This window comes from Limulus polyphemus, unplaced genomic scaffold (assembly GCF_000517525.1).
Source record: "Limulus polyphemus unplaced genomic scaffold, Limulus_polyphemus-2.1.2 Scaffold5882, whole genome shotgun sequence".
Classification (NCBI taxonomy): domain Eukaryota; kingdom Metazoa; phylum Arthropoda; class Merostomata; order Xiphosura; family Limulidae; genus Limulus; species Limulus polyphemus.
The window spans coordinates 14,284-29,983 of record NW_013671492.1 but is presented as its reverse complement, the minus strand read 5'-3'; the positions used below and the strand labels follow the sequence as shown (position 1 = coordinate 29,983).

Sequence of the window (15,700 nt, the reverse complement as noted above, 5' to 3'; positions counted from 1 at the left end):
AATCGAAATTTCGATTTTGAAAAATAAACGTCAAAATCAATTTTATACGATTACTCAGTACGGTTATTTCGACACGATTAGGATACATATAAATATATGTTATGTTTGTGAATATTCATATGAATTATTATGACAGCATCGGTGGTTTGAGTTCATTGGATAAGAACTGTGTGTTGTATGTCAGGCCACTCTGGGATTGGTTGTTCGTGGGGGGGGGGGGGCAATAAATCAATAGAAACAGACTCGAAATACATCCCCCAGAATGCATTTTAAACGGTTTATTTTATAGTAAAGCCACATTGGGCTATAAGCCTGCAGTGGCTATATGCCCCCAGTCTGCGGACTCACACCGCTAGAAACCGGGTTTCGATACCCGTGGTGGGCAGAGCACAGAGAGCCCATTGTGTAGCTTTGTGCTTAACTTCAAACAAACAAACAAACATTGGGCTATCTGCTGTGTCTACCGCGATGAATCGAAACCCGGATTTTAGCGTTTTAAGTCCGTAGACTTACCGCTGACCCATCGGGGGAGCGAACATTTTAAACGGACAAGTGTTGTTGTTTATTAGACACAACGTGTCAATATTTTCGAGAGAGTAACATAGCATCCGATTCTAGTGCTTTAAAAAAAACAAAAACAGTAATACAAGGCGTGTGATCATTTAAATATATACTGTACAGACAAATACACATAAAGATAGCCCATTGTGTAGCTTTGTGCTTAATTACAAAAACAGTAATACAAGGCGTGTGATCATTTAAATATATACTGTACAGACAAATACACATAAAGATAAAAGTACGAACTTAAACAATCAACTACGCTATATAACATATTACCATTTTTGATTTATCAACAACACAAACCAAGGACAGAGTCTCGCACCAGAAACTGTACGAATTACTACAACACCTCCCTGAAAGAAGTTTGATTACCTGTGTTCAATGCTTTTACACTCCAACGAATCAAAACTAATTATTTAACGTGTCTACTGACTTGCTTATAACTGTATTACGTTATCAGTTGTTTATTTTCATTTTTAAACACGTTTAATCAAGACTTAATTCTAAGCCTTGTTTCCACGTTTTGTTTTTCTATAAATGATCTAATTAGAGTAATCAGGATTATTTACAAATATTGAATCCAATTTCAAAAGTGATGATTACTTAGCATTGTTAACTGATAAAAAAAAAAGTGTTTCTTGGAAACCAATTTTCATTCACGGTTTCTAGAAATTTGTCTTCCACTTTGATGTTTAGTCCAAACTTATAATACTTCGTATACTATCTAATATTGTTTATCTCCCTCTCATATCACAGTTAGTCTTGGAATGTGTCCAGACTTATACAAGTTAACTAACCAACGCTTTACACGCTAATATTCATATAACTTAGTCAAAATTTGAACACAAGTTCACAACCTCAAAATGCCTAAAAAGATATTTCTGAGGCGAAAAAAAAAAAACGTTTCAGCCAATCTTGAGATTAATGACCTTTAAAGCAATGTAACAAAACGATCTTAAGTACTAAATGAATTTCTATACTTTTAGGCCTATCACTTACAGGAAGTCCGTGTAAAAACATCTCAGCGACGTTTACTTGTGGTGCGCATGCGCCGCTTTCCTCGGGCCGCTCATCGCTCCCTAAACTTGAGCTAGAACTGTGGTAGCTTCGCCGCTTGGAAGAGCTGCTGGACTCGAAACTCTGAACCGATAACCTTTGGCTACTCTGTTAATAAAAACATTAAATAATATTTTAATTACTTTCATAACTGTGAAATAATACGTTGCAGCTCTAAGATAATATAATTATTTATTTATTAAATATAAAAAGTCACTTAAATGTTAATTTTCCATTGAAGTTCTTACATTGCCATCAGTAGCAGAGGCTCGACCGCTGTCCACGCTAGACGTACTATGTCGTGATTTTCTGCTACTTCCGCCTGGACTTTCTTTACCTGATTTTTGACAAACTTTTATTTCCTGGTCATCTACAAACACAGTTGGTTTGATATTTTTTGTAGATGCTAAAACAACATGAAAAAAACAGGCGATTTATTAAACCAAAAAAACAAAAAAACAACAACAAATGACGCAAGTTTTAGTGCGGGATAACACTGTAAATAAACGTAAACAGGGTTGCATTAAGGTACAATACTAGCTTAGTGTGTGTGTAGTAAACCTGCTGTAGAGGATTGTGTAGAAATAACCAATATATGTAGGAAGGTCGTACATTTTAAAATAAAGTTAACTAAGTAAAGTAAAAGCCTAACAGGAGAGAAAGAACGTCGCAAGAGAATTAGTGAATTAATTACAGGAATGTATGCCACATTTTTAAACAGAATACATTCAGCCAATTGATATTTTTTTTAAAGTTTTGTTAGCTAACACAGTAATATAAACGTTACAGTATGCTACATAAGGACAAATCAAGCTATTATTATATAATTTCTGTAGTACATATTGGTGTATAGAAGACATGTTAATACTAGAAATAAACAACCTTAGAACACCAAAATGTTGTTATTATTTAATTAGACGTTTCGCTTTACAGCTTCTTCTGGAATGTTCACCAAAACACAAACCAAAACTGACAGTACAAAGCTTTTTTTTTAAGGTTTGTACTGTCAGTTTTTTACAATTACATATAAGGGAAGCAACCTTATGTCCTAAGATAACCTATCATTAATCATGAATTTACATAACTTTCGTCCAGGGGACAGGTATTCTAGCTTGTTTATAAATATATAAATACAATTAAAACCAAAAACCTGATTTAATTTACATAACAAAATTAATTTTAAATGAGACTAAAAAAAAAGTTGTTGTTTTTAATTACATATATTTTAAGACTTTAATAAAAGAATTATTTTATCCTGACTTTTACGTTTAATGACGTGCAAGAGTTGATATAGCTAGAAACTAAAGTCTTTAAACCACTCTTCAGAATATATGGGTTGATTCACATGCACAAAACCTCACTACTAACTAATAGTGGATAGCTTGATTTTCCAGTTTTGCTTTGGGAATGACAGTGTAAAACTGTCCGTAGAAAAAAACAACCTCATATCTGTTGTTACTGATGTAATTAGGCTTAGGATAGCTTAGGACTAACTAGAAACTGCTGTCTTCAGTCAATCATAAATATTAAAATGTAGCAAATAAATGGAACGAGTTCGTCTTTTGTAGTTGCATAATGGTAAGACATACCATAATTTTCGCTCTAAGCTCCAGCCTACAGTAAATTATTTAAATAACGTAAAGAACTTTATCCGATCTGTCTTACCTTGCCATGCTCGTGACGTAGGTGAACTCGATAGACTACAAGGCTGGGGATGTACAACAGCTTGGGTGTGGATGTTCTAGGAATAATAAAATATTTCAGTATGTCTTCTTCAATTCTTTCTTTACAATTTATGCGTTATTATTTTCTGTATATACACACAGTCACTCATTTATTTTTAAGTATTTCATATCTCTACTGGAAGTAGGCCTCTATTTGGTTATTATGAATAAACGCAGAGCAAACCATATCCAAAAAAGCTATTCTATTCAAATCAAACTATGTGCTAGTCTACACCTAAAATATTGTTTAGATAAGTCTACCCCATTTTTATTATAATTACTTAGAATCAATCAAAGTCTAATGCTTGTAACAAAACAAACACTTAGAACCAATCAAAGTCTAATACTTATAACAAAAGAAACACTTGGAACCAATCAAGTCTAATACTCGTGATAAAATCATTCGGAACCAATCAAGTCTAATACTTGTGATAAAATCATTTGGAACCAATCAAGTCTAATACTTGTGATAAAATCATTCGGACTAAAGAATCGTTTTTCACGTTCCTTCTAATTTATCCAATATGGGTTTCAAACCATGGATTGTAAAAATTACATTTAAGTTATATCATTTGTCATCTCTGTAAAGGACTTTCATTTAATACCAGAACTCTTCTACTGTCTCATTTGTATCAGTGTTTCCTCAGCTTCTGGCATTCAGCTCACAACTTTCAAAAATCTGTAGTTTCTTTCCACTTGTATTATTGGCATTATGCTACAACACTGACCAGAAAACAGATTATTAGTCAAACATGTCTAAAGAGGCTGTATTGTTATTCACCCTTAATTACGACAACTTTTGAGTTACTTGCGTGGATTGTTTTTTAGTTCCATTTCATGCAGAAAGGGTATTATAAAACTTTTCAAAATGTCAAAGCCTGGAATAAACCTTAATGAAGAGTAATGAAAAGTTAGCTTAAAGAAACTAATGATTTAGCAATATCAAGATGGTAAGTTATCTGCAGGAGCTTTAACTAGAGCAGGTTAAACCACCCAAGTTTGGTAACCAGAGAAAGTTAAACCACCCAAGCTTGGTAACCAGAGCAAGTTAAACTGCCTAAGTTTGGCAAGTTATTTGCAGGAGCTTTAACTAGAGCAGGTTAAACCACCCAAGTTTCGTAACTAGAGCAAGTTAAGCCACCCAAGTTTTGTAACTAGAGCAAGTTAAGCCACCCAAGTTTGGTAACTAGAGCAAGTTAAACCACCCAAGTTTGGTAACTAGAGCTGGATAAATCACCCAAGTTTCGTAACTAGAGCAAGTTAAACCACCCAAGTTTGGCAAGTTATCGTCATGAACAATAACTAAAACAAGTTAAACTGCCTAAGTTTGTAACACATTTTCTATAACAATAGACTCAAAGTCTCATAAGTCATTAAATACGAAGACAACACATCATCAACATAAATACTACTTACTTGACAGGTAGTAAACTTGAAATGGTGACTGCGGCGGCTTGGGGATGTGGGGTAGGAAAGTTCTGGAAAATATACAAGTTCCATTTTAAAGGTCTCATTTTTTTTCAATGTTTAATCACTTAATTATTCTAACATTAGATACTAATGATTTCTATGCACTGTGAACATTCACGAAATACAGGAGCATTGGTGTGTGAAAACTGCTTAAAAATTAATAAGCTAGCAACTGACCTGAAACATATTAAGTATTCAACTTTCAAAATCAGCCATACTAACACTATTTCTTATTATATCAATACTAGGACTACTGAAACTTTGGATTGGATGAACCTACAATAAGTTGATGGGGAAAATGTTTTGACATTTTCTTTATTGATTTGTCATTTCTCGTATTTAAACATAACTTCTTTATTTTATTTTTAAACAATACATAAACACAAACACATAATATTGGAAATAATTATATAAACAGCACATAAAATAGGCATAGAATGCAAATATTATGGGACTGCCTTTATTGTGCGAGAAAGAACTATACCGGAGTACAATCACATGTTGATAGTTAACACTGTGATTGGATGTCATCCAACCAATCAGATACGACACCTATGAAAGTACAGGCAGTAACACAATACCTAGTAATAGTGCAATGAGTGAATTCATGGTTTCATGACAAACGTGTAGAATTCAAAGTTTTAGCTGTTGAAGGCTACTACATGTTACAGATTGAGAGAAAATTATGTTTCAGTAATATGGAAAAACTCCACGGAGAGAAAGTGAAACTAGATAATAGAAGTCGTCGATATAGAAAGATCAAACTATTCAAAAATAATGTGAAATAACTCATAGTACGCGATACGTGACAATCAAGTAGAAATATTGTTGCAAGTACAGGTATGTATGCTACTTCCTGCATAGAAACATACACATTAGAGTTACGTGAACTAAACGGATGTGTATACTACTCAAAAACTTCTGCGTTAATGAATCAAACTAAAAGGCTGAAATGGATATCAGACTTCAGATCAGTACATGTCAATTCAACAATAACCGATACCTGAGAAAAGAACAGTATCACGGTTAACGTACAGCATCTACTGTGAAAGCATGCTGGGTAGACTATTGATGGCACTCTGACTGCTGACAGGTAAAGTCAGATTCTTGTCCACCATGTCATTCTCTCACAAATAAGACCTATTGGGCAGGGATTCATGTTCCTTAAAAATAATGATCTGTACAACAAATGTTATGGAACAATACTTAGAAGAGAAAAACAAGAGACCAGTGCAAAACCCAATATCAATATTATTAAGACTGTATGGCTTTATATGGAAGCTGAGAAAAATCAAATAGAGTAACCAGACAATTTGGCCAAACTATGGGAAGTAATAGAGGACATTAAGAACAATATTTCATAATCGTATATTAATAAACTTATGGTAGCTTACGACTAAGGTATACTGCTCTGTTTGATGAAAATATTAGTTCATTGTAAAACTTTTGTATTTTCTGTAATAACATATTGTATTAATGGTGAACTGACCACTTAGTTGAAATGTCTCATTATTTGTGACTTATGTGTGTATCATATGTTCATTTACATAAATATTCCCAATATTGTATATAACATTTACTTAAAGTAAGCATGGGGAGGGGGGCAGTTTGCCTCTACCCCTTAGAAATGATAAAACAATTCTTTCTTTATTCTTCATGTATGTAAATTGTTTATTTAAATCACAATTTTACACTCCCCCCTCCCCCAGAAAACTTTGCCCCTTCCTGAAAAATTTTCTGCGGACGCCCGTGCTTGCAGGTACACATGTTTCAACACATACACGTACTTTGGCTTCATGATTAATCAGTTACCTATTTGTAAACTTTGGCTCAAGAGGTAGCTAAAAATTGAGCAAATATTTTTTCTTTGTGAACTAACGTAGCCAAAGCTTAGTAACTTTCTTACTCGTGTAACTGTAACATGTAACCAAAGCTGTAACTACCACCAACTTTCCCTGTCGCGTGTATGTAATTACATTTCCTATAACTTTAAATATATGATTTCTTTTACAGACCTAGACTGTTCGTTAAAAGTAGAAACCGTAAGAAAATTCACATTAAAATTCACAGTATGCTAATTTAGGACTAACAATGTACCACGATATACAACTATATACATATATCTTCAAGGCTTATCGAATTTCTGAATATATGTCTCCCCCCTTCTACATAATAACGCGATTCTTTTCCTTATTCGCCCATTATTGATAAGAACGAGGCTTTAAAGGCCCAAGACAAAAGACAACGAGTCTCAAGACGTTTCGTAAAAAATCAAAGAGATGATCGATGACAAATCCACAAAATTAGAAACTCTTCTTATCGTGCCAATTAGAACATTCTGCTCTAAGTACACTTCAAATACAGCCTTAAGTACCTTGTCAAATCAAAGATTCCGTGCGCTTCACGACTGACAACGATATTAAAGTCGTCTATTTTTAGGAATATATATAAGAGGGAATGGTAATTATTGTGACATCATTTTTTTTTTCAATAAATTAATACATGTACTGTACATCCTGTCTGACAAAAATATTACAATCCATTTTGTATAAAAACAAATAATTATGAACACAGAAGTTTAGAAATATGTTGAAACTGTACTATATTTACATAATATGTATTAGAGAAGATATAAACGAGAATTAGAAGAAAAAAATCACACTAAAAAAATAATAATAATTACTTAACACGTGCATAGTCTTATAAGATAGCTGTAACCACGAGCTAGTGCAGACACGCTCCGGACATTGTACGAAACTAATTTTAAATTTTCCTTAAATAGTACAAGGCGAACAGGAAATTGTGTCGTATTAAGACTTTCTTCGTATGGAAATACGTTTCTCAAGATACCATCTAAATTAACACAGACTCTCCTTTTTCTTCCAGTGTTAGTGTTAACGGTTTTACGCAAGCCTAACTGTTAAAGCGACTTTCGTTCCATCCCTTGTATATCTAGGTCATTAATCGGGCCGCACGTGGAATGGTGATTAAGCATGTCGTAGTACGGATACAACGATCCCTGGTTCGCGTCCCATTGCTGCAAAATCGCACTCCTTACTTTGGGCCCGTGGGTTCGTTATAATAGTGAAGGCCAAACCCTATTATTCCATGCAAGGGTTTCAACCCAGAAGCCTTCTCTGAATCCTGGGATTTCGGGATTTTTGTTGGTAAAATCCCAGGATTTTAAATATTTTATTTATTTACGCTCTATTTTGCCTTAATTAAAACTAATTAAACCAACTACGTTCATTATTTAAGTTAAATGATTAAAATAATATTAGGAACGCAGCTGCGCAAATATTTTTTTTATTTATTAAAACTTATTTTACCCTATGAATGCTCGAGGCGGTTTGGTTGCTGTTAAACAATGGGCTATCAGTGGTGTGCCCACCACGGGTATCGAAATCCAAATTTTAGCGTCGTAAACTTTCCGCTGAGCCACTAGCTGGAATTTGGGGGGGGGGGGTGTTCGGTATGCAGAGCTGGAGCAGTTTAACTTTAGTATAGGCAGCATTATATTAGATTTTGATAAAATTTAATCAAGAAACCACATTGATTAAACATTTTTAGGTTAAGTATCGCCAACGTGACAAGAAAAAAAAAGAGGATATCAGTAACCAGGGCCGAGGGTGCAGCACGTGTATTTGCACAGGGCGGCAAAACACGTTGCACCGGCTATGTCAGTAACACCTCTACGGTCTGGAAGGGGTTCATTTGTTTGTTTGTAGTTAAAGCACAAAATTACACAATGGGCTCTCTCTGCTGGGCCCATGATGGGTATCGAAACCCGGATTTTAGCGTTCAAGTCCGCAGACTTAATATTGTGCCACTGGGGGACGAAAATGTTAACACAATCCGAAGACAAGAGGATTCTCTTACCTAAATCCCGGAATCTAGGTAGCCCTATTAACATACGGGTTGTCGAGATCGGGATTTCAACCCCTAACTCAACTAGAGTAACCCAAGAATTGGCAATGGGTGCTGTTGACTTGCAGCCTTCTCTCTAGTTTATCGATGAAGTTAATATTACCGATTGATAACAGATGGCGCGAACATCAGAAACAAACAACCTTATTAATGAACATAATATACACTTGCATATATATATATATAGACACACACACACACACTCGTGGTAACACGTCATAATGTTGTCAAGCGGGTTTGTAGAAGTAACTGTATAAACTAAGCAATACATGATTAAAAAATAGTCCGATTAAATAATAATTTATACGACCTCTAAGCAATGTAAGATTACGTACATTTCTTAGTTTCCGGTGAATCACGTTAAAACTGTTCAAACTTTGGTTACTTTTAAGTAAGTGTAAATAACGAGGTAAATCTAAACCTCCAACAATACCTTTAAGCGGTGAGTGAAGTGAAGGCTGTATCCCTATATCACCATCACCAAGGCTACCACAAGACTTCCGATCCATTGTTCCATAATCACTATGGAAACTATTGCTAGAATTCCGGATAGTTAGAGCTGGTACAACTGGTGGCGCCACCTTTTTAATGCTGTTTAGACCAGAGGATGTTTTGCGATGCATTCCGCCAACTGGAGAAAGGAACAAACCACAACGCAAATTAAATGTTTTGAAAAAACTTATTTCACATACAATATAACCACAAACATAACAAAATACAGTACACAAATATAACCACAAATATAACAAAATACAATACACAATATAACCACAAATACAACAAAATACAGTACACAATATAACCACAAATACAACACAATACAGTACACAAATACAACACAATATAACCACAAATATAACAAAATACAGTACACAAATATAACCACAAATATAACCACAAATACAATACAATACAGTACACAATATAACCACAAATACAACACAATATAGTACACAATATAACCACAAATACAACACAATATAACCACAAATATAACAAAATACAGTATACAAATATAACCACAAATATAACAAAATACAGTACACAATATAACCACAAATACAATACAATACAGTACACAATATAACCACAAATACAACACAATACAGTACACAAATATAACCACAAATACAACACAATATAACTACAAATATAACAAAATACAGTACACAAATAAAACCACAAATATAACACAATACAGTACACAATATAACACAATACGGTACACAATATAACCACAAATATAATACAATACAGTACACAAATACAACACAATACAGTACACAAATATAACAAAAGAAAGTATACAACAAACACAATAAAGTCTATATAATGAAACAACTTATCAGAGATCTGTACCACACCGTAGTTCCGATAACATCAATTAAAGAACTTGTCGTGAGAGTTGACTGAACTCACAGTTTATTTATGAAATACAAGATATATGGTTGTGGAAGTTATTTACAATTATTATACGAAAAAAAAAACCAAAAAGAAAACCAACATATATTAGCAGGTCTTCTCGAGATCCATCTTCACAACGACTGTATGACCTTGGTCAACGTAACCCGAAACTATTAATTTTAATCTTCTTAACAGTTCAAACATTTTTTTCCAGCCATTCATGTCAATGAGATACACCACCTAAACATTAAGAAGGAACCTATACTGATTGGTTCATAGAGAAGTTATCTAGCTTTCAAAACACTCCACATAGATGGACATTTATTTCACATTATTACCGTTCACTATGGAGTGATATCGTCTAGCAGTGTCCTGTTGCACGTGTGTACGCCTGATTGTAAACACGTGCACTTGTTAGATTAGGCTTATTTTTTTTAAGAACACCAAGACAGAGGCTAGGCTATTCCACTCCACCACTAAGTGATTTGACCTGGTAATATAAATTTTGACCTTTACGGTCCTTTTGTTCATGACAGACTCGACTACGCCACTTTCATGAGATCTGTTGTTTGTTTTTAATACAGGTTGGTGCAATGACTTAATAACAGGTCAGATGAGAAACTCATATTAAAAAATAGAATTCTAAATCTCCGAAACTTTTACGTGACAACGAGTCTAACCACATCCAAAGAATGGGCCGTGTGTACTTTTCTTTTATTATTGTTATTCGAGCCTAACCTACAACTTGTACAAATCTACGCACTTCGTGAGTCTTTTTCAGGTTCACATAGTCGAATAGATTACAGAGCCACGTGGCACATCTTTCAGTACGATAACAGGCCCAATATATTGGAATAAACTGCGAATTTTGTACTTTCACCGCCAGGTGGTTGGTTGGTTGTTCTCAAGCACAAAGCTACACAATGAGCTGTCGGTGCTTTGCCCACCAAGGAGTATCAAAACTTGATTTTTAGCGTCGTAAGCCTACAGACTTACCGCTGGCCCCTTCGGGGGGGGGGGGAATCAGATGGTAAAGAATATTGGATTTACTAATAAAACAAAAAAATGTATATTCGTATATCTGCGATATTTATTACTTTACCACTAGGTGGCACAAAGACGCTAGTACTCCGATACCATTACTTCCGTGCTATTAAAGTGGGTGATATAATTTTGTTACAACGCTAAAGTCCTGGGTTCGACTCCCGGCGACAGACTGAGCACAGCTACCCTATTGTGTAACTTTGCACCGAAACAAACAAAATAGTGAAGCGACCTATCTTTCTGATTAACTATTCATATCAGGATATAAAACTATGTTATTACGGTGCTCCATCAGTGTTCAGAGTCACTGGTTACAACTACTTCTGACAGGAACAATTGATATATTTGAATCGCATTAATGTGCCTGTCAACCTACGAGTGAGCTGAAAAACAAATTATGTTAGTTTGTTTGTAGTTAAGCTAAGCAATGGGCTATTTGTGCCTGTGCCCACCACGTGTATCGAAACCCGGTTTTTACTTTTTACCGCTGAGCCACTAGGGTGGCAAACAGCAGACGACGTATAAAATCCGACACGTGATTAAAACGTTTTATATTAAAAATTGTAAATATTTCTTTAAAGTTTAACAGGTGGAGATTTCTGTTGATTGTTACTGTTTCCTTTAAAGTTTAACAGGTGGAGATTTCTGTTGCTTGTTACTGTTTCCTTTAAAGTTCAACAGGTGGAGATTTCTGTTGCTTGTTACTGTTTCCTTTAAAGTTCAACAGGTGGAGATTTCTGTTGCTTGTTACTGTTTCCTTTAAAGTTTAACAGGTGGAAATTTCTGTTGCTTGTTTCTGTTTTCCTTTAAAGTTTAACAAGTGGAGATTTCTGTTGCCATGAGAACTATAAATAAATAAATATATTTGTTGTTGTTGTTAAATCTAAGTTTTTTGTATACTCACTTAGATGTTACGAAAACTTGCAAACCTTCATGACAAGGATAAATTACATCACCATACATAGAAAAATTAAACTTTTTCCCGTCAGATGGCACAGCTGTTGTTTAGTTTTTAATTTTAATATTAGTTTAGTTTGTTGTTAAGCGCAAATAAAACTGTACAATGTACGGACTTACCACTGATCCACTTAGGGGTGGGTGGGGGCTACTTAGTTAAAACTCTAACTCTATGTAAATTACAGCTAGTCAAGTAAACCGACCAATCACAAACTTTGTAAGTAGTGAGATAAGTTACATAATAATACGTAAATAAACGTTAATCAAACAACTTGAACTTGGGTCGTACAAAGATCCTATTAATATTAAACAACCTGTATCTGTGTGTGTGTGGGGGGGGGGCAGTAGAGCCATACCAATGAACTCAAGACATCGAAATCTCATTCTGCCTTGTCCAGTCTAGGCTCACAATTCTTTGTGATAAACATAAGGTCACCGAGGTCATTTCCTCCGGGTTTATTGTTGTTGGCTTCCTTCACTCCACACACACAAAACAGGACGTTATAATTTGACCTCAGTGGAACATTGGCTTTAGTGACGTGTAGGTCATAAATGTTTCATATACAAAATTAGACAGACCAACGACGTGCTTGAAGCCTCACAGTATCTTTAAATATTCCTAAGTGGCTACTCCTTCAATGGTTGAATAAGACTGTTCATAACACAGGAAAAAACAGTGCGTGAAAAACTATATATACATATATAGCAAGTGTCCAAGGTGAATCACAAGGAAGAAAAGATAAATAAACCATAATAAACTGAATTATTATCAGAACATTTTATATATATACATATATATATATAGTAAGTGTCCAAGGTGAATCACAAGAAAGATAAACAAACCATAACAAACTGAATTATTATCAGGACATTTTATATATATACATATATATATAGTAAGTGTCCAAGGTGAATCACAAGAAAGATAAATAAACCATAAGAAACTGAATTATTATCAGGACATTTTATATATATACATATATAGTAAGTGTCCAAGGTGAATCACAAGGAAGAAAAGACTAAATAAACGATAAGAAACTGAATTATTATCAGGACATTATATATATATACATATATAGTAAGTGTCCAAGGTGAATCACAAGGAAGAAAAGACAAATAAACGATAAGAAACTGAATTATTATCAGGACATATTATACATATACATATATATATAGTAAGTGTCCAAGGTGAATCACAAGGAAGGTAAACAAACCATAAGAAACTGAATTATTATCAGGACATTTTATATATATACATATATAGTAAGTGTCCAAGGTGAATTACAAGGAAGAAAAGACAAATAAACCATAATAAACTGAATTATTATCAGGACATTTTATATATATACATATATAGTAAGTGTCCAAGGTGAATTACAAGGAAGAAAAGATAAATAAACGAGAAGAAACTGAATTATTATCAGGACATTTTATATATACATATATATAGTAAGTGTCCAAGGTGAATCACAAGGAAGAAAAGACAAATAAACGATAAGAAACTGAATTAATATCAGGACATTTTATATATACATATATATAGTAAGTGTCCAAAGTGAATCACAAGGAAGAAAAGACAAATAAACCATAATAAACTGAATTATTATCAGGACATTTTATATATACATATATATAGTAAGTGTCCAAGGTGAATCACAAGGAAGAAAAGATAAATAAACCATAATAAACTGAATTATTATCAGGACATTTTATATATAAATATATATAGTAAGTGTCTAAGGTGAATCACAAGGAAGAAAAGACAAATAAACGATAAGAAACTGAATTATTAACAGGACATTTATCGAGTCCGAAAGACTGAAGTTCGTAATCTTTTCGTTTTTGTTTTTTTTTCTGATTAGGCCTACTGTTATAAAAAATTATGAAGATTTGGTTTTGGATTGGTTAATTCAACACTATACCCAAACATACAGTCACACACACACATTGGACGAGATGGAAATCAACGTTAACCTGGTGGTTACAGTTCATACAGGACACATGATAATCGGTTCTGAACATACAGACATACATTAGATGAGACACAAGTCCAGATTAATAATGTTGTTACAGTTCCTATAAAGGACGCAAGTAAATCAAAGCTAGACGTTTGAAGAAAAAAATATATGAATGTAATCTTTATCAGGTCTTAACAAAAGTAACACAACAATAGCGACATAACAAAACAAGAATAACGAATAAAAAATGAACTTAATAAGGGCCTATATATATATAAGTAACTGAAGATGGCGATCCGCACAAGGAGTAATTAGAATCATTACCTACAAAACAAGATGACTGAAACCTTAACATCTTTGTTATTTTTACCTGTGTAACAGTTCACGTGATACCGTAGCGAATTTGACCACCGGTCACTCTACAAACAACAAAAGCAGGCGAACTGTCACACCATACTGATACCAGTGATAGTAAAAACTGCCCTAACATGGAAGACAGCCGCGCTTTTGTTTTTGCGCGAACGAACAGCTGCACGTGCACCCATGTTGTCTATTTTCAAGACTCGTTGCCAAAATTGGTTCCTAACTGGTTTCACAATTTTATCAAATATCTCGACTTGTGTACCAAACAGAATATAATTATCAACACTTGAGAACAACAAAACACGGGTATAACATTATTTATCGTAACAGGTGTCTTTTTCCAATTTTTTTTTAAACAACTACAGCTTGCTGTTGCTTATTGCTAACTGCCAAGACGAAGGGAAGACAACTTACCTAAAAGTTTTCTCGGCATCCCACAACAACCTGTATTTCCCGACATGTAGCAAACTTCACCCACAGATTTAAACCTAAGGATTTGGTTCCGATCAGTGTAATAGAAGAGATAGTCCAACAAATGGTCGATTCCTGCCCTCCACGAGGCACCCCACCCACCTCAGCACAATAACCTTGTCGTCGAGCCTACACGAAGAGCGTGTAGGACTAGAAGCGTTCGGGCGATTGCAAAACTCCAAGCGCCCCACACTTTTTCCACCCACCGAAACTTGTCAGATACTTAGGCGTAGAGTGTGTAACAAAGAAAATTTTGACTTTTGACATATCTCCAATTGACCAGGGCACTTTAGACGTTAGGGCTACTTTCCACTACTTACTGATCCAGAGCCTCATAACTGTTTTGGATGAAACAGCTGAAGTTTTAAGTAAACACCTATCTGTACGTATGACGTCAGTAGTCACGAGGCGTCCAGGGCGGGTACACCAAGGGTCTACTCTAGTTACTCAATCAGGACAGGCAGCAACAGTCTTTCTTGTACCTGGGTCCGCCCATTTTAGCTAGGTAGAAAGGGGTGTGAGTAAACCAGAGGGGAGATCGTATTTTGCTAAATTTTCAGTACGTAACTTTTATTTTTGTACTCCTGACACAGCACTGACTGGACTGTTAGAACACCAAAGGATTATTTAAATCACAACATACAGCACTGACTGGACTGTTAGAACACCAAAGGATTATTTAAATCACAACATACAGCACTGACTGGACTATTAGAACACCAAAGGATTATTTAAATCACAACATACAGCACTGACTGGACT

At 34.6% G+C, this 15,700-nt stretch overlaps 1 protein-coding gene across 1 annotated transcript in view; it reads right to left on the bottom strand.

The window, feature by feature from the left end:
• LOC106473098 (caskin-2-like) overlaps positions 1 to 15,311 on the bottom strand; it is a 30,592-nt gene extending 15,281 nt beyond the window's left edge. The window contains exons 1-6 of the mRNA XM_013933777.2: positions 14,882 to 15,311; positions 9,175 to 9,372; positions 4,761 to 4,822; positions 3,286 to 3,361; positions 1,869 to 2,026; positions 1,564 to 1,728 (exon numbers count right to left, since the gene is read on the bottom strand). Coding sequence (XP_013789231.1) covers positions 1,564 to 1,728; positions 1,869 to 2,026; positions 3,286 to 3,361; positions 4,761 to 4,822; positions 9,175 to 9,372; positions 14,882 to 14,927 — 705 coding nt within the window. The 5' untranslated portion in view covers positions 14,928 to 15,311. The remainder of the gene's footprint in view (positions 1 to 1,563; positions 1,729 to 1,868; positions 2,027 to 3,285; positions 3,362 to 4,760; positions 4,823 to 9,174; positions 9,373 to 14,881) is intronic.
• Between the last annotated feature and the right edge of the window lie 389 nt (positions 15,312 to 15,700).